Genomic DNA, 25878 nt, shown 5'->3' with positions numbered 1-25878 from the left:
CCAGAGTGGTTGTGTGCTGAGGACTGATGTGGCCTAGTATAATTAGCACAGAGTTTGCGCCTGCTGTGCTGGGGGTCTTATGTATTTGGATGACCCCCGTCTCTTTCATGACCTTGCTCCACAGGAGCTGCTGGACTGCAGCACTTTGCCAAGTAGCAACATAACAATTCATGTTCAAATTAAAACCTAAAAATGTTTTTGTTTCAGCAGTTTGTGTTTGATTCTTCCCAGAATTATTGTCTGATAATAGCACTTATGTCAGATGGAGAAGTAATTTTTGTTATTTTTTTTTGAAAGTGCTTGTCTGTGTATGTGAAGAGGTCTTGTTATTTTGAATCAGTTCAAGAGGAATAGACTGGAAAAGTAGAGAGAGCAATGCATCCAGTCTGCTAGTATTCAGAATATACCTTACCATTTTTTGCATTTCTCTGCAATGAGTGGTTGGAGGAATATTATCATGTCATATGATCCCTGTTAATAATGTAATGGTAGTCAGTTTTTCACTGAAAATGCAGAAATTTCATATTGCAAAAGGACCCAATATAATTTTTCTATGCCAAGAAAAGTTGTTAAGGATATATCTTTAGCTGAATAAAGGGGATTCAATTAACCTCAGTACAGCTGCTCTGATTTACAGTGTCTGAGGATCTGACCCATGCTTAAAAGTCTGTAATGATTCTATGTCTGTGTTATAATTTCTAGATTAAAAGATACATTTCGTTTCAGTTCTATTCATATTTGGTCTAAAACCACAGTCACTGGACTGTCCCATTAATGGTTCATGGCAGGGGTGACAGCTGTGCCAGCTAAATATGCCTGTAAAACTGTATGTTCTGTATGGCAATGCTTTTGAAATTGATAATAGAGCTCTCAACAACTGTCCATGAGAAAACGAAACTGTTCAAATCTGTTTTTAGAAGTTATAGGCTGCATATATTATGTACTGTTTGCTTGTCTGTTATAAATTATTACCAATAAACGTAAGTGGGAAAGTGTTACAAAATATAGCCCTGAGCAAAAATTGACACTGTTTGAGAAGACAAGACTTCTTTACAAATGCAGATCATATGTTTTATCCTTAAAATATAGGAAAAAAATGGGTCAGAGATGAAAACCACAACAAGTCGCTGTGTATTTCAATGGTAAACATACTGCATCACGAGTTATAATAGAATATTTCAGTATTTTAGCTAAAATCACTTGTAAGGGATCTGACTGGATATAAATGGTAATGGTAAAAATGTTTAAAACCACTGACAATATTTTACGTTTGTATTTTAGACATTTGTTTTTTTTACTTTCTAATTATTTGGAGACAACTTTGACTGGTCCTTCGGTTCTTGTGCTGGTTAATGTTTTTCTTTGTATTCTGATAGTTGTGCTTCGTGATGTTCTTTGACACGCTTAAAAATACTGACACGGAACTTCGAGCACTTGGAAATGTGGAGCAATTCAGAGCCTGGGCACTCTTCACCTTTACCCTTGCAATTGATTTTGCTATGTACGTTTCCTTCTCCTTGTTAGAGATCAGATGCTGTATGCCATAATTTTCCATGAAAAAGGATAGCTGAGGGTCCTCAGTTATTGCAAATTATTTCTTCCTAACAGTTTTGTGGTACGTTGGAGAACTGAAATGAAAAGACAGGGAGAGTTTGCAGTTTCCTTTGCAACTGATGCAGCTTCAGAGTGCTGCATGCAGAGACTGCACGTTGCTTGATCTCTCCAAGCTGAATGATGAAGCGATATGAGTTTTACCTGTGACAATTAGTTTTTAATGTTCTCTGATCCATTTCAGTGCCTAGTCCAAATACCTTAATGAATTACTTAAAAATACAAAACTTGTATTGGGAAGCTTGTTAATATTAAACAATGATATTGGTTTTTTTTTGTTTTACTAAATAACAATGAAAATACTTGATAGTAAGTATGTCATACTAAGAATAAGACTACGAATAACAATGTCTTAGTTACTTATTGTAATTTTTTTCAAGGCAACTAAAATTAGTAGAGATTTCATCTGTTGATCTTGTGAAAGGATAGGAGGTTCAAAGTCTCAATAAATTGAACTTTAAATTGTTTGCACTTCTTAATAGCAACTGAGTAGCTTAATTAATAGAGGAGATAATGTTTTGTTTTACTTTATTTGAATTCTTAGGCTGTTGCAATTATTTATCTTTTGTCTTCATATTTTCATATTGAAGTAAATTAACATTAAGAAAAATGAGCCCCATCTACTCCCTCCCATGAAAACTTGCACAGCCAAAGCAGTGGAGGGCTTGGGGGGAGAAAGAGAGAAGTTGCTGCATTGTTGTTCTTGGCCACATTGCCGATCAAACAGGGATATTTCTGAAAGATTTCCTGGGTAGTTTCAGCTAGGCATAGTATCCCCTGTAATCTTCTTCTGAACAGTATGCTGCTTCAGACTACCCTATCCTTTATCCCAGCAGTAGCTGCAGCTCACTGGTAAATGAGGTGGTTCCTGTAGGAAAACATTTTAGGGTTCCCATTGTGCACATATGTAAGGATTGTATTGTATAAGCCTTAGTTCAAAACAAACAAATATTGTGCACAATGCTGCCTTCTAAAAACCTGTTTGTAAGGACTTAAACAAAACCCAGAATTTCTCAAAGTTGCAGCAAGTGGGGCATTTTGTCTAGTTTTATTTTACCTGATCAAAATGCTTGTGACTTTAAAATTAGTGTCTTTGCTATCTCCCTTTCTTCCTCTGTTCCCACTGATCCATATCCCAATCTCTCCTCCTAAATTTGCTGCTTAGCCCCTTGAATGCCACAATTAGGAATATCAACTAGAGTGTATCAACATTCTAATACGGTGAAAAAGAAAGCACTGTGTGGTATGATACAGTGTAGTGCACAAGAGCAAGCATCAAAGGCCAAAACCTGTGAGCAGGTTGTAGCTGGAAATCCCAGCCTTTCGGTGCTGCACCTGACCTCCTGGGGATGCAACACCTGAGACAAGACACAGGAGGTGTTCCTGGTTCTGTGGAGCCTGCATCTTTTCCTTAACATCTTCTGCAAGGGTAACAACATATTTAAGCAGTCCTTGTGCCTGCTTTATCTGCAAGGGGGTTAGGATTACACCTGGCTCTGGTGCAATTGTGCAGTGTGGAAAAAAAATGCTTGTCCCTTCCTGCCATTCTTGAATATTCCTTTGGAGAAAAAAAAAAAACAATGTCAAAGACCAATTCTCAGCTTTGCGTATTTTGCTTTTCTCTCTTCTTTTGTAACTCCTTCAGCACTGGTGAAACTTCAAAACGTATGTGAAGGTGACGTGCATTTACATCAATAAATGTACAAGAACTTTGTGTATGCATTAGTAGTGACTGGAATATTGATACAGAAAAGGTAATCCATGATATTACTCAGTAATGCAAGTTTTTCAAGAATAATTTAAGTTTAGCTTCATTTCTACAAATGAGACGAAAAAATTTTTTTGAAGTATATATCCTACCTAGGACACTTTTATGTTTTATAGGATGCCCAGAGCTACTGTAGGTATAAAACACAATTTCTGGTTATGAGATCTCTGCATCACCAAAATGCAAATTTCGCTCCTGAATATGTAGGCCACTTGCTGAATAACCTAAAGAAATATATGGTGAAAACGTTAGTTCTCATGTATTCAGATTACCCCCTTCAAAGGTTTTCCTCAGGTTTTTAATATCCTGAAAGTCCCAGTTCTGAGGCAGTCTGCAGTTCAAACTTCATTTTCGGTTCTTAGAGTGAAGTCATTTAAATAAACAAATAAAAGTGGCACGTCATGCGTAGGTTGTGCCAAAGTACACTATGTGCCAGTTAGAGTTAATTTTTATGAATCCTCACGTATATGAGTTTATACCAACAACACTGCAGATACATATGCTTGTCCCTAGCATCTCTGATGACACTTACAGTACTTTAAATGTGCATAAGTAACATCCCAGCATGGTTCTGACCTGTGTTAATTTTCAGTATTTCATGAATCACCTTCTTTAGCTGTTTTTCTTTTTCACTTAATGAAAGGCATATAAATCTTATTGCTAAATAACAGTAGGATATTTGATAGCAAAAATAAAATCCTTCCTCCTTTTCTTTGTGAATAGCCAGATGGATGTGTTTACCCTTTAGAGAAATTTAGATTTGATATTTTTGTTATGTTTTGTTTTCTTCCTGGTAATTATGTTGGCACTTTACTGATCCCTAGTTGTGCATTATTACAATGGAAGGTGACAATTTGATTGTCTTCAGTTGGAGAAACAAGTAATTTTATATTCACCAAGCTGTCAGGTAACAGTACCTCGCAGTACTAAGAGCTCCTGGCGATGTGGTTTGGCACCTATATTTAAGTGCTTTGATGCTTGTGTAACCTCTACTGAATCAGAAATATTTTGCTTGCTAGAAATGTTTTTAGGCTTGTAGTGTAAGGTTTTTAATAAAAAGACAATCTGTAACTGAGCTGCAGAGCCATTTTTCATGTTACATGGAGTTACTAATTAGGTGGTTTAGTGCAACTGGCTACAGGTGAGCCTGAAACTGATACTTCATTTCACTGTCTACCCAGGTGCTCTGTTTGATTTAGAAATGAGAATCAAAAATATGGTGAGGAGGGAAGAGAATGGGGAAGGAGGGGAGAGAACTCTGACTGTGGATAAAATATTTTAGTTCTGAATTAGGTAGTGCAGAGCAATGGCACATGACCTTTTGTTTTTGTGCCTGTATGATTGAAAATTAACTGTTTAACTCAGTACATGAAATCTTAAGCACATCCTGAAAACTAACTGTAGGAAGAAAAAAATGTAAGAATACTATATCTTTCTATTGGAGCATGTATCTCATAGAGTATTGAAAGGATTTAACGAACCTTTCAGGAACTTCTACCCATCAGGTTTAAGTGTGATCAGGAAGATTTCTAGTTATTAGAACAAGTTCTTAAGTGGCTTTGTAAGGGAAAAAAAATATATTCTTGTCTTTTGTATAAAGTCTCAATGTCTAAACATGATAAAATAAATTCCTCGTATTATTTTTAGGCATCTTTTATCAAAACCATTTATATAATCATTTAGCTAAACAATTAAGTCATTCTATTCCATAAAAATAAGTGAATTAATGCCTATTTATAGCACCATTGTTTTTTAATTTTATTGTTAATGATTGCTTTTATTTATGTTGTATATTCTGTTACTTGCTGCCTAAAACAACAAAGCCTTATAAGTTGCTGATGGATAAATTCTTGGCATGCTCACTCTTGTTCCCATAGCTATTGGTAAAGATAGCTGGAAGTCAGTACTGCCTTTTTTCTTTTTCCAACAGTAAGAAATTGGATATCCAGAGACACATGGCATAGTCATAGGACTTTAAAGGCAGTCATCACTGAGAAGCTAATACCAGCCAATTAAACAGAGGTGGTTACGTGATGTAACATTATCAGGAGAAACAATTCATGAGTCAAAGCATTCCAGGGCATATGAGCTCCAGTCCAAAGAACAGTCTCAAGCTGTTTAAATAAAGTGACAGCAATATTGTCAACTAAAAATAAACTATAGAAAATATTAACTACAGACTGAAGATGAGCACATCCCAGGTGTTAAATGACTATTCTTTCACTGCCCTTTACTGCATTCAATGTGAGTTCACCTTAGGCATTTTCAGTGAAAGCTCCTGGTAGGGAATAAAGAGATTGGAACATTTAACCTACCAGAAAGGTAGGTTGCATTTTTAGCATTTTATGAATCCGAATAAACACTTTGGATTTTCACTGAAAAGTCATCCGGGGCTGTAAGGCTGTTTTGCTGCATCTATTTTAATGTTTTCGACAACTATATGAATAGACAGGAACTCGTTCCCTAACCCTAATATTTTACTGTGGCTGCACGGCTGAGAAGGTCACTGTAATGGCAGAATGTAAGGAAAAGGTTTTCCAAAAACATCCATTTAGCTCTCATGTTGTTTGATTACAAATGAGAAGAAATACCATAAAAATTGTTCCAAACCTTCTGAGCTTTGAGGAAGTTTGAATCTGAAGTCAAACTTTGTGATTTGGATTCATATCTATTAGCAGAAATGTAATTTGTCTGAATTGGAAAAACAAATGCAAGAATAGCTGAGTGTGTATCTTGGAAGCCATGGGTGTATTGCTCAGCTTGCTGCTTATTTCAGCTGGAGATTTGGGTGCTCAGTTAAGTTATAGCTGTAATTTCTTGACTCGTATTTGCCCCACCCCATTTTTATTTCCGAGGTGATTCCTGCGACTACCATAAACTCTCTAATCTTGCAATGTTGTTTATGATCTACATGTAACTAATTCTTGTAGTATTTCTGCAAAATGAAGCCGAGGAAGAGCTTCAGGGAGATGAGCTGATTTGCCTAAGGCCTTGTTGTGACTCAGAGCCAGGAAGAGAAACAGGGAGATTCTCTCCCATTGCTGCCTTGTCAATTTATACGGGTTTTGTGCATAGGGGATTCATGTCGGAGTGTGGGGCCCCAGGAGAACAGAGCCTTTTAGTAACTGTTCATTTGTGTTACTAAGGCTCCTTGAAAACAGATATGAGATTTCATAATTTTAGGAAATAACTGTTTATTCTAAAATGGCAGACAGATTACGGCATTAGATTTACAATGAATTACGTTACTGAGGTATGCCTACATAACATTGTTTTACAGGGGCAGAGCTGTGAAATATTTTGGCTATTGGCAAAGTATTTTCATTTTTCTTTAAGTCTGTCTGAACACCACTGTAACTGGTATCCTTATACAGCAAAAATAAAGATCAGTTTTCCTGAATGTTTAAACTATGCTAAACTGGTTCGCAGCTAGAAATAAGTAAGTTGTTCCAGTAACTTCTGTGCAACTATGTCAGTGTACCCTGTTCTACGTCAGACCTATACTTGTATCGGTGAACTTGCGCTGCAAAACAGATTAGATAAAGGACGCTCCATGGGTACCCTCTTGAGTTTCGGAAGGGGTTTGAGGATCCATGACAGACACAGGGCCACCAAGTGATGAGGTGTGCCATAGGTCCGAAAGAGGGGGATGCTGTGGGCAGTGCAGGCAAAGAAGAGTATACAATGCATTTAACTTATCCCAAAGCTGAGTGCTGATTTGTAAGGGAGGGTCCTGTGAGTTACATTTAATATTATGAGAGGAGTATTCACATTTGTTTCTCTTTTAGAAGGTAAAGGGGGCTAAGATGCTGTGGCTCAATTTTACTTTTCATGAACATCAGGTTAGCATAAAAGTTTAGAAGGAAATATTTAAAAGGTTGTGAGTACTTCTAAAAATGGTTTCTCTTAATTTATTTAGTTATGGAGTCACTAAAGCACTTAGCCATGTGCTTAACATTTTGAAACCGAGTAGTCCAATTTGAAATTAGTGGACTGCTTGCATACTTACAGTTAATCATGCACTTAAGTACTTTAATCTGGCACTTTGGGGAAAAGGAATGGAGACTGTTCATAAAAGCTCTGTAAGTGAACGTATTTCTAATCTAATCTGATTCCGATCTACTGTTGGAGCTGTAGTCCTGGGTTATGTCTATACTGCAGTCATTAAAGCGGGATGAATTAGTCCATCTGAGTACCACGCTACTGTAGTTGGAGTGCTATCAGAAACAAGCTTGTTTAAAATTAGTTTGGCTATCTCACAGCATTACAAAGCAGTCATTTATGTGGCTGCAGTGTAGACATGCCTTTAGGTTTATGAATGCTTTGTGAGGGTAGAGCAGAGCAGAAGTTAGAGTCTCCAGCCAACTACAAGTCTGCTTTGTCATATATCTCATTGTTACTGCTTGGTTTATGTGTTTTTGAAATAGTGTCTAGGCTATCTTGTTGTTATCTGTGTTAATACTTTGTGGCTTGATTCTGAAATGTCTAGCAGCTAAAACTCCAGGTCTGGTCATAACTTCCGCTGTAACATTTAATTATTTGAGCAGTCAGCACGGTTGGAAGATTTTAGGCTTTGGAAGCCTTTCATGTCAGGAATATCATCTAATTGTTTTGAAAAAGAAGTCATACATTGTTTGAAGAATTTGAGACCATAGAAAAGCCTTAGGGGGAAAAAAAAAGTAGTACTATTTGTGTTTAGAAAGGTATAATACACACTGTCTGTAGGAAAACTGATGTTTTGAGAATCTGACTGGCAGTCTTTGTTAGAGCAGAAAGAATTTCTTCTCTGGATTAAAATAAAAAATCATGTCAGATGTATAGAGAATGGAGCTGTTTGGGACTCTGTTAGTTTTATGTAGGTAAAAACCCTTAGCAGTTCAATTTTAGCTTTACTACCTTGGTATCGAGGCTGACTGAAAATTGGGGTCCAGTTCCTCAGCTTTACTGAGGTTTTGATAAATGATCCCATTCTTTTTCTGTCTTGAGTTCAAAACGAGATAGAATTCATTCTAGTTTGGGAAAATCCAAATTAAGATTTGTTTAATTCTCAAAGTTGAGTAAGTGATAGGTATTCAGATGATTAGGTACTTTTTCAGCTTTTTTTTTTCGTACCTATTAGGTATATTTTCCACCTTTAGTGATTGCTGTGTTCAGCTAATCTGTGAATTTAACCAAAGCAACAATTTCACAATGTAGTTTTCTTTCTGATTGTGTGCTGTGTAATCAATATACTGATATAATGTGAGTGTAATTTCCTCTCTTATTTTATCTCCACTGCACAGTATTATAAATAAACAGCTAAAAAAGAAAAAAGAAAAGCACCAAACAAATCTGTTGCATCTTCTTTTAAGATTGTACCACTGTAGACACTTGTTCTAGTAAAGTAGAATTGGACCCACTTGATTGCATTTAAATTTTTCATGCTTCAGCAGTTTGTCTGGGAGCACAGTAAAGAAAACCCCCCGAGCGAGGATAGTTTAGAATAATAGAACTTGATTTTGTGTATTATAGCGGCACCATTTGCGCTGCTGTAGTTAGGGTTGTGTCAGCACTTCCATTATAAACCCGTGTTTGCAGAGGTTATAACTAGGGAGATATTTTTTTATCAGAAACTTTTTAAAAAATCATTTGAGTGAATTTAATTGATAATAGGAGAAGAATAAAATAAATTATAATGGAAATTAGTAAATTTCTGATACCTTCTACAAACCTTATTCATAATGAATATTGATTTCTTTTTCCTCTCACCAGGGATTTTAGCAAATGCATTTTAAATATTTTAAATATAAAATTGGGAAGTTATTATGGCTTAAAATTTGACGACTATTCACACTCATATTTTAACGTTAAAACATTTTAACACAACAGCCTGTCCTATGGTTTAATGTTATCATAAACTACTCAAATGGGCCAGATTCTTCTCCCTTCAAATTTGATGAGACCTTGGAGATACTGGCCGAACTCTGCCTTTGGACCTGATGGAGTTCCATATACAGAATTCTTCCATTTAAGTAAAACGAAAAGGTAACGAGTAAAAACCTGCATGAGGTAATTGACTGGATAACACCCACTCACAGAGTTTATATTTACTCTGTTTTACTGATTATAAACCCCGGTATAATCAATAATTGGTGCATAACCTGGCACCCTCAGAAGACATGTACACATGAGGTATATTGATTGAGTTAATGATTGTGCTGGGAAAAGAAGGTGGAGGCCTTAATCTAGCAGGGTCCTACATCTCTGTCCCTTTTACCCCAATGTTTAAAATCTAGCAAACGAAAACCTGAAAGTTACCATTAAGTGCTGACCTCTGACCATAATTAATGCATTAAATCTTTCTGTTTTAACAAAGGTTTGGGGGGAAATAGAAGCGAAACACACCCCTAAAAATTATGTCATGAGGAGAGCAAGTGCCTGGGAGGCCTGTCTGAGCTTGTCTTTCTTTTCAGGCTCCAGGACTATAGGTAACTGAGTAAAGTGCAGTATGAAAATGTCTGACCATAATGCAGGAGTGGAGAAAAGGGGTAGGTGGAGCTACAAAGCATCTGAACCCTGCTCTTGGTCCGTTCTCTTAGTCTAGTACAGAACAAAGTCGCTGGACATGGCTTGAGATTTTTAGTGAATGCAACTTTGTCAATATAATTTTATTTTTAAGGTTAACAGAGTCCCCTTTTCTCTATGTTATCAACTTAAACAACAGAACACAAATAGAGATTTTTATTTAATTGTGTTTAAAACCTCATGAATAAGAGGAAAGTATATTAGTGTATATGGCAAAGAAAAAGTGTTTCTTCTGTAGTGCATTACCAGTAGATATCTTTACTGAATGGTCACTTGAGGAAATACCAAAAGCCTGTTTATGAAATAGAGGTGAAGCCTTTCTAGACTAATTATATTCAGCATGTAATTTCTAAACTTCAGTCTGAATTTTGATTTTCAATTAACATTCCCAATTTGAAGATAATTTTCTATTTAATGTAATTGCAGGAAATAATTTATTGGCTGATTAAGACTGAGGGCCCAGCCTTCCTTAAGAAAACAGTCCCTAACAAACCAGCCTTTAAAGCCAACTCGTAGCTTTGGACAGATTCAGCCTATTTTTGCAGCTGCAGAGTTGTGTTTAATTAGGATTGTGCACTATTATTCATTGGTGCAGTTTGTAGTTGAAATGATTCTTAAGACACATTTTCATTTCTAGTTTTGTGTCATGATAATTTATGGTGAAGAAACAGCCATAGCTGTTGCTTTTCACAGAAGCTCGTTCAGTTTGAAACAGGAACGAGATCTGTTGAGAAGGTGAAAGAAAGGAAAATCCTTTATTGTGACTTTCAGTTTTCACGTCTGGTTTTCAAATTGCATAGAGTGTTGACTTATATTTTCATGTGAGTGATTACATTAACATGACTATTTTAATGAGAAAAGGGAAAGTAAACCTTTTATTTTATCTTGGATCATAGTAATTATGAACCAGAACCTTTTGAAGTATGTACAATAACGCCGGTTGCTGAACTCTTGGCATGTTGTCTCTAGCATCAACACAAATTCTTTAGTGTAGTAAGAATGTAATACAGGGTTTAAATTCCTCAGTTCTGCTTATTGGCAACATTAATATTAGACTCCCACTTACACTTAGGCTCCTCTTAAGAAAATGCAAACCTTTTTTTCCCCACCAGTATCGAGTTTAAGAGGCAGGATTATCTCTATTTACAGAATAGTTATTCTAAAGAGGTATCAGCGTTTTAATATGTTTCAAAGCACTTCAAAGCTTGTAATACTTTCATATAGAACTGTACATAATTAGATTAGTTGATCCTATATTAATTTTTTTTTCACTGTAGGATACTAAATCTGAACTCCCTCATTAATTGTGAGAAATTTAGCATTAGCTGTTAAATCCTATGTGAAACACAGGCTGCTACATAAAAACTACTGTTTAAATTGGAATTAACTTAATTATTTTTCTTTGCACTTGATATTTCCTTCACTGTAATATTCATGAAAGCATGTGACAGATTTGTAAATTTAACTGTTAGTCTCAGATTTCCAGACCCTTTAATCAGTATTTATTTGTCTGTAGAAACAGTACTAGCAAGTTAATGATTTGCTAATTTGAAAAATGCTCATGTGGTTTCCTCCGTTAACTGATTTGTGCATTTTTAAAGAAATGGTATGAAATCAATTATTGTTAAAAAGCAATTAAGGTGAAGATCTTATTCCTTAGTTTCTCAGCAATTTCAGTGTCAAGGATATTCTAAAGTTACTAAAACCTGGGAAAATAGCTAATATGTTTTAGCTGTCTTCTTTCAGGTTTATTAATGCTTGTTTTAACAGTTGCAGTTAATCTTATTAGAAATTTTCAACAAAGTGTTTTCAGATTTTGACTTGAAGTCAGTTATATTTTCATCTAAGTGCAGAAACTGTGGTGAAAGCTGTGTTTGCATACGAGATGGTAGTAAGAGGCCATTATTAGGAAAAGACATTTAACATAACTCAATGCATTTATTCATTACACTTTTAAGTCATTTAAAGTAATTTGTTGAGCTATATCCTGTACTCGATGCCTAATATGAAATGAAACATAATTATTTTAGATTTTTAGTTCAAACTGTAAAAGATTACTCAGGTATTATCCGTCCGTTCAATAAACCATTCAGTTTTAGAACACTTGTCACAGAACGTCTCAAAACACTTTCCAAAATGTAAAAGTCGTTAAAATCTTAAACAGGTTAGGAGCAGATACAGCTTTAAACAAACAGCAAAAGGACTTATTTAGCAGAATTTGAAATGGATTTAAAAATTCTCATCTATGTAGAAAACCATCTTCTGCCTGCAAGGAATGAGGTCAGGAAAGCGTAATGGAATTTCTCATTTAAAAGTTTGCTTATAACCTTCAGGTTGTTCACGGGAGTAAGAGTTTAAAGTCTTGAACTCTTAAGCGAAATCAACATGAAGTTAACAATAAAATCACTGCTTTCTTATGGCTGGAGAAAATTATATTGTTTGACAAGTCTAAATGAATAGAATGACATCATATAACTTAACCCTGACCTTGACTTGGCATCAATGAATACTTTACCTCAGTGTTTTGAATCCAGACCTCCCCAAACTTGTACTTTTCAAAGTACTTTTGTCGACTGCATATGGTTAATTTTTCACTGTTGTAGGCAAGTGTGGTGTCTTTAGAGGACTGTTTTGAGCTTGATTATTTTCATTTAGCACCAATGTTTTCTTTTTGTCTGCTTTTCTTGTTTTGTAGAAGAATGTCTTCCAAGCAGGCTACCTCTCCATTTGCATGTGCAGCTGATGGAGAGGAAACAATGACCCAGGACTTAGCATCACGAGACAAGGAAGAGGGCAACAGTGATCAGCATGCGACCTCTCATCTGCCTCTACATAATGTAATGCACAACAAACCTCACTCTGAGGAGCTACCAACTCTGGTCACGACCATCCAACAAGATCCTGAGTGGGATGGAGTCATCTCAGCCCAACACAGAATGGTGAGTTTCACAGTTCTCATGGTGGCTTTCTAAATCAGTATTGTAAAAGACTGTTCACTTCCATTTTTGAAAGACATGTTCACTACAGTCCTTCATGGGTGTAAAGCTTTTTAAATGTTAAAGTGTCGGTGTTAGTAATAGAACATCAATATGGTGTAATTGTAAATTACAATTGTATAATCTTCTTAAGTATACAGGTCTATATGAATGAGGTCATTTGATGAGTTCACCTTCGGAAAGGAAATGCATCTATTTATCATGTTTTCATTTATACCTTGATTTATGTCATAACCTCTCTAGCTCATATATTCAAGCATTTATTTCTGACAGGAGGATGTAGCTCACAACTGTTTGTCATCTGCAAAGTGTTGTGCTGAAGAAACTTTAATGTATTTTTTTACTTGTCTCTCAGAAATAGAACCCACCAAATCTAGACTATTATAGCTTTACACCACAACAAAGAAGCTGGCATTTTAGGTGACACAAACATCCTACTGTATTTATAGGAAATTACAACTTTTTGTGGAGGGGAAAGGTGTTTATGAGTAACTACGTCATGCTCTTCTGCTCTAGATCACCAGTTTTTGTATAGGTGATGTTAGCAATGTTAAAAATGATTATCTATATTCTCTTCAGTAGCCTAGATAAAATTATTTTGCAGTCGTAATTCTGTCTCTGCATCCCCAAAACTCTGAAATAAATGGGCAGACTGAATGAAGACTGAATGGGCATAGCATCTCAGTCAATTTATTTTCCTTGCATGTGTTCCTCAGGAACAGAATTAAGGTATGTGGAGCAGCCAGGTGTTCTATAAATTTAGAACATGATAATACCAGACTCTCCATAAAGTGACTTTCACAGATATTAAATTCACACAGTTAGTTTAAAAAGAATACCCTGCCTTTTCATAAAATTTCTTCTGTATTTTTATTAAATGTCTATGAGCAGATTTTTTTTTAGCAAGTCTCTTTTTTTTTCAGTACGAATCAACAGCTTTCAATAAGGTTAAAAAACAATTGTAGATTTTTTTGACAACACTAACAATAATAAACTTATTTCAAATTTGACTAGAAATAATAATTCTAATGCATTAATCAACATAGCTACTGGAATTCTTCATGCATGTTGTGATGCCTGGAATTAGTTAAATAATAACACTACAATAATATCTATATTGTTAATAGAGTGAGGTTTTTTCCCCTCTAAAATCCATTTGATTCAAAAGATAAACCAAACCAGAAAAATGCTACCTAATCTGTAATGCACAATTTAACCCAGTGCAGAACTTTGTCAGGCCTAAAATATTCCTAAATATTTGTGTGACTCTCTTGAAGAAAGCAAAATTTCAACTGTAAAAATGGCTTTAAAGAAAAATGATTATAGTTTAGTAATTTGGCAAGGTAGCTTGTAAGTTTTGTATATGGCTTTTATGCTGAATTCTCAGATAGAACCTCATTTTGGATGGAGAGTCACTCTTTTGCCCGAGTCATGCGATAAGCACATCAGAATAATTTTAACTTCTGTATTATCAAGAGGACAAGCTGTGTGCAGACTAGAAAGGATTGATCAAGTTTGTTGATGGAAAAAATAATTCTGTGAATTCATCAGCTACTTTCCTATTCATTCAGAGAGGCAAGTGCACTCTGGGAATTTTGGTCTTAGGACACCAATAACATTCATAAAATGACTCTGTGACTGAAAGAAAGGAACTCCTAGCCTCTAGAAGTCCCTCAAAGCATTTGGTTTTGGTTCAGGCTGTTCCTTGGACCTGTAGTAATGCTTAAGCCAAAATGATAGAACCTCTTGCAACATGACCAGTTGTATTCATTTGTATTGCTCTGAAGGGAGTTTACACTTAGAGCAACAGAGTGCAATCTCTGTTTTCTTTCTTAATGCTGCACTATCATGTCAATGCTTGCTGTACCTCTGGACAGGCGTGAATCAATACCCAGCTTATCATATGTCAGAACAGGTGCATAAACTTTGCTTGAGTGACTTAGCACTCTGGTTTTCCTCTTTCCTTTTTGCAGTAAATATTCCATCATATGGGTAGATAAATGTCCTCAAAATCATTAGGAGTTTCCACAATTCCCTTGCGTTAAATCTGGTGCTGGATGTATGTCATCCTTATTTAGGTAGCTCTCAGCTAAACTAAACAAGATATTTTTATCCAGCTCAAAGCTGAGTGTAATTTACAAGGCTTGGCTAGAAATGAAAACTGAAGTTCTAAGGCATGCTGTCTGCTTGCACTTAAGAGATCTAAAATGTACAGAGCAAAGTTCCAGTGTATTTACAGTTTAGGTGAGTTAGATGACTGGTTACATCACAACAGTGAAGTGCTGAAAAAATTTTTTTCATCTCAAGGGACTGTCATTTAGGGTAACTTGTTTGATTTTTAAATTTTTTTTTAATTATTTTTTTTCTCCCTTATTTATGTCCTTCATGAGCAAACCATTAAGCCTCAATTAATTGCATAAAGTTTCTCTGAAACACCTCAGATGCCAAGTAGACATTAATATTGCTAAGGAAGAATTCAGAGGCGCCTGCAATTTTCCTGATGAAGGCAATTTTGTACTCCTTTAAGGGAGGATAGGAGTTTCTTTCCAGAAAGACAAATTCCAGAAGGTGGGTTGGGCAATTTTGAGATAGGTGCTGTGGTAGTGACCGCTTTTCTACTTAATAAAACCAAATTCCCAGAAGGTAAGCACATTCTGACCTTTCCCATACGGATCCTTTCAAAGCAGATTTGAAGAAGCACCTGCTCATACCATTTACACTCAAAGTAAAGACAGTACTGCTGTCGTTAAAATGCATCAGTAATGTGTGTTGTCTGGTTATAAGATAGTAAATTCAAAGAATGCTGTGTCGACACATGGGGAAGAAAAAAATTATCTTTTATGTGGTACCTAATTAAGGGCACAATCCTACACCCTTTGTGCCCTTAAAGCTACTAAGGAATTCACTGGAATTTGTGACAGCACACAGTATGCATCGTAACATGCTACGAGGGCTGTACAGATCTTAGCTGAAAAAAAAGATACTCTAAGAGGGCAATCTGACTGAAAAAAAAATTGAGTTTTTTCCCTACATTTATGGTATGCAGCACTTTCTGTAATATAAGATACCTTTAAACTATATTGTCTATTATCGTAAAAAAAACACACTGGCTAGAAATGTTTTCAAACTTTCACTCCCTTTTGATATCAGGCATTGCTTTCCACCGAGTCTTTTGTGTATTCTGAATGTCTGGAAGCCAAAATATTTTGTTTTAACTCCCGCTCTATAGTATTTCCCAGCTGTGTACTTATATGGTGTAATAAAAGGATTTAACAAATGGGGAATAGCAGCTGCATTTGGAAATTCCCTTTGTGCTCCCTTTTCATTTGACAGATTCAGCAATGTGTAACAACTGTAACGTCAGACCTGTAATGACTTATACTGCGAGTATCGTATCACCAGCCAATTTGATGTTACAGTGGGGAGAAAATAAAACAACCAAAAGATTTCTGTAATTTCATATTGCTGAGCTCAAAAGATTATATGCATATTTCTATCTGCAACTTAATATAAAAATACCTGGACAGATGGGTATTTATTGCTGCCTGTAGTTCTACTAGAAAATAAAGTCTCCTGTTTTAGGCTAAGGATGTATCTGTTTGCTGCAGTAAACTGTAGGGAAGAGGGCAAAGTGGTACTAAGATAATGAGGAAACTGTCCTGCTTTCTCCCATGGACAGTGAGTAGCAGGCAAGAAATACAGTCAAATTTTTAGATTGCATCCAAAACCTGCCTCTTGGGGCAACAGACTGAGAGGATGAGGGGGGAAAGCCAGCAATACTTTTGCTAAATTTAATAGTAACTGAATTGTTGTGTCCCAGTAATATGTTTACTAGTAAGTATGTAAAGAAATGGAGAATCGTAATTTGTGCTTTGTTCACTGGGGAACCAGGAATGGTCCCCATCTTCATATAGAGCCCCACACAGCTTGTGAGATCAATTGTGAAGGTTTTTTGTTTTTGCTCTGAAGTATCAGGAGAAAGCAGGGCCAACAAGAAGATACAAAATTAGATGAACAAGTGGCCTGATCCTCTTTGAGCAATGGGATGGTGTATTCAATGGCTATCCAATTTGAGCAGCTTTAACCTAATGAAATCTGGAATCTTTCTCCAAATGGCAGAATTCCCCCCTGCTCCAAACAGGAAAAAGAAGAGCGCGGCAAATTCTGTTCCCATTCCCAATCCCAATATAACAATCTGGTAACAGACAAGTTTTGTGAAGAACTTGCAGGCGCTTTGCCGATTGCTATACATGATGATGTATCTCTGTGGTGGTCACTGTACTCTTTTCTTTTCCTACTGATGTTCCTCTCCCGCCCACCACCATAGGGGGTATATAGACAGAATGAGGGCATCCACATCTTTTTGCTCTACTGTTACTTGGAATGATGCAGTGAGAGACTGTTACAGGGAACCACAGCAGTAAGTCAAGTCTAAAGGAAGGTTATTATTTCCCTGTGACTGAGGAAAAACAAACACATATACATATACAAATACAAGCTAATTACCTCCAAATATATGCTATGTTTCCCTATACATTTTGTAACATCATTCAGAGATCCCTTGGATTTAGAAATGAAATGTATCTCATTGGATTTTATCTCAAATGCCAACATCTACGTATATTACATAATTATGTCAAGTCTCTGTTTTTTGTTGACTTCTTGCCAAAGGAGCGAAAGGCTTGCTACCTTTCCACTGTGGCTGCACGTATGTCTCAGCAGTACGGAGAGCAGATTTGTACATGCAGCAGGAAAAGTGAAGATCTCTTCATGTCGCGTGTATTTGTTCCTTTTAAAATAATTTTAAATCACCATGTATCAAATTTAACTTTATATAGCTTTAGCAAAACTACTGACATCAGAAAGGCAGAAATAGGTGCTATCCTGAAGGTCTTAATGTTTCAGTGCTTACTGTTTCTACATAAAACAAGCATAATCCTGTTGCTCACCCTCCTCTTCATTATTAACTTCTCTTGTTGAAAGTTCTTCCCTTTAAGGAAAATAAACTCAGGTTTTTAGAAAATATCATTGAAAAATGTTTACACATGCTAAACACTGAGTTTGTTGTTATATAAATTCATGGCTTCAAATTCTCAAAAGTTATAGATACAATTACATGTTTTGAAATTTTATTTTTAGTTCATTTATGGGCTGGATATGAGCATATAAAATGCATTAAATATAAATGCCCTAAACTCTGGCAATTCTATATCTGCTGAATTGCTCATGCAGCTGTCATTTACATGTACAAATCTGAGTTTTTGTGATGATTGAAAGCAATTCTACTGTGCTTGTGATATTATTTCTGCATGCCAGGTAGTGCATCAGAATTTTTATCTAACTAGAGATAAATACCTTCACATGTAATTACATGGGTAGAAAGTTTTGGCTGAAACTAAAGGTTGTGAAAAAGCAGATGATATGATATTTTATTTTTGCATATAGACTTTTATGGGAAATATATTGCAGAAAAGATAGAAATATTTTTTTTCAAACACGTTGTTTTGATTCAAAAAGCATTCAGGTATGTGCTTAACCTGACTTTATTAGGACTACCAACAACTATAAAGTTAAGCACATGTCTAAAGGTTTGAGAGATCAAGGACTTAGTTTTACTACCTTTAGCATAAAAAGATGTTTACATTTCATACTAAAAACAATAAAACAATTCCATACAAGTGTGCAGGATAATGTGCTTAATGGGGGTGGTGAAATACAAAATTGACTTTATTTGAACAAGAATCAAATAATTGTTCTTTTTGGCACGGCTGTTATACTTGTATTATTTTCATTTTGACACTGTGCAATTTTTTTTCCAAATGCATGGTCTATTTTAAACCTTTTCCTATATTCTAGGGTGAACTGTGTTTAAATAGAATGAATCATCACCTGAATTCTTTGCAAAGACTTGTAGTTTATGTTCATCTAAACCTGTAGTCATTTTATTCCTTTCTCTTATTTTAACATTTCCTATTTTCTATAAAGCAATTTCTGAAAAGTTTTTAATTCACTTCTGTATAGTGACATGAATTTTTTCAAAAGTAGAAGCATTAACATGCTCTAAATTGTTAATTTTTTTTTCCTTGGGCAAGAAGGAATCAGGTATGCATGCTGATTAACACACTCCAGTCATTAACATGTGATTATGTGGGCTGCATATTGAGCACCTGCCAAAAGATAAAATCCAGCACTTTACTACATCTGTGCAAGGACTTTTTGCATTTCTTTTGTACTTTGACAGCTCAAGAAAAAACAGACTTTGGTGTCTTTGTTCAGCATAATAAAACTGTGTACATAAAATGTCTTCATGGAGGAAGGAAAGATAATACATGTATTTATTTTAATCTTTGAGGCCATGAAAAATCCAGTGACTGAGACTTACACAGCACCAAGCATAATATGAATCTCCTAATGTACTGTATCACTGACATTCATATACAGTTTACAACATTCCTGCATGTTTATAAGGATTATCTGTTCTGGGATTCAGCCAATGTTATTGTAATTCACAACAGTTTTATGTGATACCTTTATGTCTCATAAATGTCTTGTTTTTATTTCAATCTTCCAAATGTTTCATCAGTGTTTACCTTAAAGAAATACAAGTACTCTATGCAGCAGGCTGGTTTCCTGCATGCATTCCTCCGCAAATGCTAAAAGGGAAACATAAAGCATGTAATACATGTCATGTAACTATATATAGAGAAGGATTTCTATGTGCATTTGATATTGCTAAAAACAAATACAAATTTTAATTTGATATTTACAATAGATCTAGTTATAAGTCAGACAACTAAGACGACCTTATAGGAGGAAGTTGGATATATACAAAGTGGTCTGGAATATCCAAGCCACACAATCCTTGTTTTATTTGGCAGCTTCTGACAAGCATACATCACAAAATATGTGTCTTTATTTACCCAAAAAGTAAACAGTGCTAATCAGCTGTGACTGATCACAATGCATCTTCAGTTTCAGTTTAGATGAAAATATAAGTCTAAATACTCATTCTGTAAATGGTCGTCTATTACTTTTTCCTTGATAAGAGCGTTTAACCAAAGTCCAGGGTATAAAGTCTCAATATTGTTGTGATTTTTTTACCAAACCTAAACACAGGGGGTTAGGACATATGGTATTTGAATAATTAAGGAAATCCTTAGCATCTAACTCTTACTAAAGCACATATGAGTTTATGCATGTTGTTTGTGGGTGAATTGATTGCCATATAGAAATGATTGGTATTCAAGAATTTTGAGGTGATTTTCTATTCTGGAATGGAGCAAAATGCCTGTCAACATTTTTCACAGATTTGCTCGTTTGTAAAGAGAAGTGTTTAAATCACATAGTTGAAAAATTGTAACCTTCTGAAATCTCTCTACCCAAAAGTTGGTGTACCTGGATTCATTTGGTTTGCTCCAATAACTGAGTATGAAGGCATTGCTGCAATTAAGTGGTCATACTTTATATAAAACAAAAAGTCCCTGCCTATTCCTTCCAAACAGATATCTAGTCTTTCAGGGGCCTATTCATAAGGCCATACTCGTATCATGTATGCCTGATTATTATGTCATCTCGTTTTTAAACCTTTGATCTGAACTAAACTTATTTTCCTGTTTTTTTTCTTAATTTATCATATTATTTCTTGGCTTAGAGCTAGTTCTTACTGTTGTATTGTTTCTTCTTGAGGTTTTTAGATGTACATAAAGATGAAATACAAGCCTTTTACAGATTGTATTCAGCCTATACTTTGGCAGTGATATCAGTGTAAGTTTTATCAGAGTAAATGCTGAGCTAAAGACTGCAGGTTTTATTCCATTACTTGCCATTTGCCCTCCCACTAGTATAATTTGCTGAGACTTTACAAATGGTGTTCTCTCTATAGCTCATAGCAGTCATTCTCAAGCCTTGGATTTAAATAATTTTTTTTTAATAAAACTTTTGGGTTTTTTTAATTGGATGAGAATTGGAAATGAACACTTAGAGTTTTAATTTCTCTTAATTCTATTTAATTAAATTCCTCAAAATGGGAAACCTTATTTAATGTAGTGATTGGAAATGATTTTGTAAACATTTGCTTTCATTATATGTTAACTCCAGACTAGTTCCAAGTGCCAGCATGCCTCTAGTACTTGGAATCAAAACCACTCTGGATATCCAACTTTCCTGGGGTGTTTACATGTGTCCCATTCAATGCAGAGACAGATAAATATCCCTTTATAACAGAAAAGCCTCATCCACATGGAAATAAGCAATTCAGCTAACACATTTTATGTTAGTAATATTTGCTTTCTACTTCTTGGCCATTCATCCTATGATTTCAGTTGAACTCTGTAAGAGAGAAACAGTTTTCTCTCTGGCTATTGAGTAGGATTGCAGTTGTCAACTTTCAATCAAAGTTGACGGTAGTTATTCTTAAATTGCTAACTAACACTGTGACCCTGATTTCGTACAGCCCACAGTTTGAGTTCCAGAGTTTTCCTCTTTTCTCACCTTCAGAGAGCTTCTCTCTTTGAGACGGAATCTATCCTCCCTGCATAAAACATAAATGCCACCATAAAAGAATTGTGATGTCTCTTTATTAAAATCTGCAGCCTCATGCACTACCCCCTTCTAAGGCTCCCAATCAGAGAATCCAGTTCACCAGACTGCTGGTCTGTCCTTAAACCTTACGAGGATCCCAAAGAGAGATCTGGCCCAAGCCAGATCTCCACTCATGATTGTGGAGTCCCCAGTCTGAGATGTTGCTTCTCAGCCCCCAAATGGAGCCCCCCATATTTTGTACTTTGGCCATTCAGAGGAAGGAGCAAGAATACTGAACCTTGTTTTTAGCCTATAATCTTTCACCAATAGAACTGTCATTTTGTGTGCATTTGCTCTATTTTGGAAGTGAAAGGGCTTCATAAAAGTTGACATAAGTTGGCTTATGATTCAGTTTGCAGATATTGCTATAAACATTAGCTTCCTGATATGAAAAAGACTGGGTCAACTTTCAATACCCTTATTTACATCACTTACAGCAGTGCTCCCTCATTTATCCTGTTAAAACCAGTGGGACCACTGATGGGAAAATGAAGTACTTAAACTGTTAAAATATAAATACACAAGAAAATACATTTTTTTTACACAAACAAAAAAAATTATGATTATTTGCTTAGTCCTTCTTCAACAGAAACTGCTAAGAAAGTGTATTTTCCTTCCTTTGTACAGAAGCTAAGCAGATCTGTTTTTGAAGAATTTTACCAATGTAACTTGTGTAATTTAGTGAATGTACCTGCTAAAAAATATTTTTTTCAGAGTAAGAGGCATGCTGAAATATCTCTCCATATTATCTTAATGTAACAGTTTTAAAGGAATTATTATGGAGCGTGAAGAAAATACCATGTACATAGTCACAGGGTCCCCCTCTTTATTTATACCAAGCCATTGTTTGTAATTATTTGGAATTGTTTCTGCCATTAGCAAAACTATACTTGAGCCCTCCACAGCAACTCTAAAAGGAATGGCCAACAGGCCACTCCTTGTTTACACCAGGCAGCCTGGAAAGATGATGAGATTAACGACACTCTTGTTGGACCACATATATTCAAAGCGAACTTGGGATTGGTTAAAGAATGCTGCCCCTCTAACATGAAAAAGGCCAAGGATAGACCTAGGAAAGCTTTTAACATATTGCACTGGAAATCTTAATGTTGTTTTCTCATTGACATATCAGTAGCAAGGCAGGTAGAGGTTTTAGGGATAAGTAAAAGTGTGATTTCATGTATGGGCTACCTATCCCTGAGTGAGCCATGCGGAGTATTTTAGTATTCATGCCTTGCTAATTTCTGGTTTTCTCTCTTGTGCATTTATTTATTATTCTCCATTTTGTCCACTTTGAAACCTAATGCTTAAATTTTAATGGCTATATATAGGTATTTCATCTGTTATAATAGGGACATTTTGTCAAAACACTTTCTGTTAGGACCGAATTCAAATTTTGCAAACATACTTTTTCTTAAATTTCTTCTTTTCTAAGCACTCTGTTCTTATTGGAAGTAAAATATTCTTCAGATGGACATAATATTTTAATACTGACACTTTATTAATATGTCTATATTATTCTATTTCTTGGCTGGAAATTGAATTAACCTTAATATAGTCAAGATTAAAAATGTGTGGGGTTTACTGTGACCAGATTTCACCATTGTTGGATGAAGAAGCATGCTCGGTGTTAAATCTTTTGTCCATAGGCTAAATGTTTGCTATTTATCTTGTGATATTTTCCTTTTTTCCACCTCCTTACAAGGAAATCACTGAAATCAGTAAGAATTGCACACCTTGAAAAATGCACCTTTCAAAGGGACTGTCATGGGTTGAAGAGATTATTTCAAGTTTAGACTTAAAATGCCATTTTACAGAAATACATGAATTTTAAACCTTAGAATTCAGGGATGTGTCAGTTGTGTAGTGTATTACGTAGCTACTGGATGAATTTGGGCATGAGATTGCGTCCAAATACATTAAGTGGACATTCATATCAGCCATATTCTCTTGCTCATTGTCTTATTAAGTATTATCAGTTATGCTGAGAAAAGTTCACTTGCATGGAGAATTTTCATCAGTGCTGATGAATTGCTCAGCTGGATTTTCCAAAATGAAAATATTTGAGTTCATCTTGGCTAGGCACTTTACTCGTCTTTACCTCTTCTTCCATGCTCTTGGAAAAAGCATGAAAAGCACCTGTAACAGCATCCTTTCTTTCCTCTCTTCAGGTCAAACAAACTGGGGCTTCCTCATTCTGTAAAAGGTGGCTTCATAATGCTTCTCAAGAATAGGATCTCTTTCATTATTTAATCCTCCTATATTCAAAAGAAACAGGTTCTCCTTTCCTAACCATGAATTTATTTTCTTGTTCTGTGATAAGAAGCATAGTGGTCCTTTTCCATTCCGGACTTCAGATTTTCTAGTGAGAGTACCTTATGCATTAAAGCAAGAGGACCAGCAAACAACTTATGGAGATGATATAGCTCTTCTCTCAGACAACACACGTGATCCACTAGTCTCTTTTCAGGGGATACCTGATAATGATGTACTTCCAGTTACGTTAGGAGACTATCTGCATGCTGCTTGTGAATGTCAATGCAAATTACTTTTCGATAGCCAGTCTGCATCTGATGTATGTGATAGTTGCACTTTTGGTCATGCAGTGAGTGAGGTGCTGGGACATAAACATGACATGCATTGGTCCACAAATATTATAAGGTCCTTCAAGCAAATTAAAATCCTTCATAAATTTGCTGCAACCTTTATTCGATTTTCAACAAACTGAATGCTGTAGTAACAATGTCCTTTCAAATACAGTTGAGTCACCTTTCTAGAGAAACTATAACAGAAATGCTTCCCTTGCCCCATTATTTTTTGATCTGTCTAGCTTGCCACGAATGTGAGGTCAATATAACCTGTTCATAAGGTTGGAATAAAAAAGAAAGCTGCCAACACTAGATACATAGGAGTAAAAATATCTATTCTGATTGTGTAGCTATAAAATTCCTTCTGAAGCCTTTTCAATGTTTCATTTTAGCTACATTTTATTTGTAAATTATTCATAAATTTATCTAGAATCATAGAATGCATGGGAATTGGTTTTGATTCTTGTAGATAATTGTACATGCAGCTGATTTAGATTTTTCTACCTGAGTTCTGCTATTATTAGATAAGGTATTTATACTGGACTCGTCTACAGTTTTCCCATTTGCCCCTTTAATCCCTTGAATGCCTTTCAGTTTGTGCAGTTCTTCTGCTGAATCCTCAGCCACTCTTTTTAACCATTTCTGAGTTCGGAAAAAGGTGGGGCTCAGAAAGTCATCCTTGCTGGGTTTCTCAGAGTCCCAACTCAAATTGTACACTGCAAAAGTATTAGATGTTTAGTGACCCCAATACTAGAGCTGTATAACCTAACAGAACCAAAAATATTGATACGTTTTATTCTTTTATTTTTATTGTACATTTTAATTACCCACAAAACTGACAATATAAAATACCCCATTAGTTGGACAGATCCTCATTCTTGCAAAGGCTGTCATTCTGCCTCCATTCCATAAACGTACATGACTTACATGGAGTTGAAACTTGTCTCATCTTTGTTTTGGATATTGAAGTCTTTTGGGCAAGAAAAAATGTGGATGTGCTGACTAACAGAGGCAGGACTTGAACAGTCTTTCATTAGCACTGAAGGAACATTATACTGGACCATGTATGCATTCAGATGAGGGAGAGGATAGGTTATCAGGAGGAAGAACATTCGGTCATTTCTACTTGCTCCACAGATTAGCCTTATCCTCTTGTTTCCGGCCTAAACCATAGATTTAGTGTTCCTTGCTGAGACCATGACAAACGCTGCACTGAGCCTGATGGATATGCTTCATGTACTGTAAGAGGACATTGCTTTCTTGAGAACAAACTCCTTTAAAATTACTAAGTTGCTCTTACACTGTAGTCTTCAAAATGCCCTGTTATATAGTATTAATTCTCCATTGAGGAAATGTATTATAGAAATTCAAGTTTTAAATTTGAAAAATATTAGAAGATGCTTTTTTCATCTCCATTGTAACTTAGACCAAGTTTTAAGAAAAATGCAAAGTATCTTTCAGAAACAATTGAAGATAAGAAAGCCTTCCTTTTCTAAAGGCAACTAAATAAATTCAGCTCTGTACCTGGTCTGTCTAAGCTATTGTTGTCCTTTGTGATGTTTGATTCTTTAATGAATAGAAATGGATGGGATGAAAATTCTTTAATGTTTGATAGATGAAAAAAGGGTTAAGTTTTTGTTCCGTGTCACCTCTCTTTCTGTCTGTACTTACAAAACCTCTGTCGCTGTGTTGACAGGGGTGCTGCTACTGCTGGGATGCGATAGCATCTTCTTCTAGTTTCCGGTCTTAGTGAATAAATACATTTTCAACA

General features: G+C 35.6%; 1 protein-coding gene across 23 annotated transcripts in view; it reads left to right on the top strand.

The window, feature by feature from the left end:
- The window catches only part of SOX6 (SRY-box transcription factor 6), a 382016-nt gene that overhangs the window by 131617 nt on the left and 224521 nt on the right, over positions 1 to 25878 (top strand). For 17 of the 23 annotated variants that reach the window (XM_068400308.1, XM_068400301.1, XM_068400306.1 and 14 more), the window contains one exon: positions 12639 to 12882. In XM_068400308.1, coding sequence (XP_068256409.1) covers positions 12639 to 12882 — 244 coding nt within the window. Of the gene's footprint in view, positions 1 to 1390; positions 1502 to 12638; positions 12883 to 25878 lie in introns of those variants that run through there. The other 6 variants (XM_068400298.1, XM_068400297.1, XM_068400314.1 and 3 more) reach the window with 4 other exon arrangements.

This window comes from Nyctibius grandis, chromosome 4 (genome assembly GCF_013368605.1).
Source record: "Nyctibius grandis isolate bNycGra1 chromosome 4, bNycGra1.pri, whole genome shotgun sequence".
NCBI classification, from domain to species: domain Eukaryota; kingdom Metazoa; phylum Chordata; class Aves; order Nyctibiiformes; family Nyctibiidae; genus Nyctibius; species Nyctibius grandis.
This window is presented reverse-complemented; position numbering and strand designations above follow the sequence as displayed.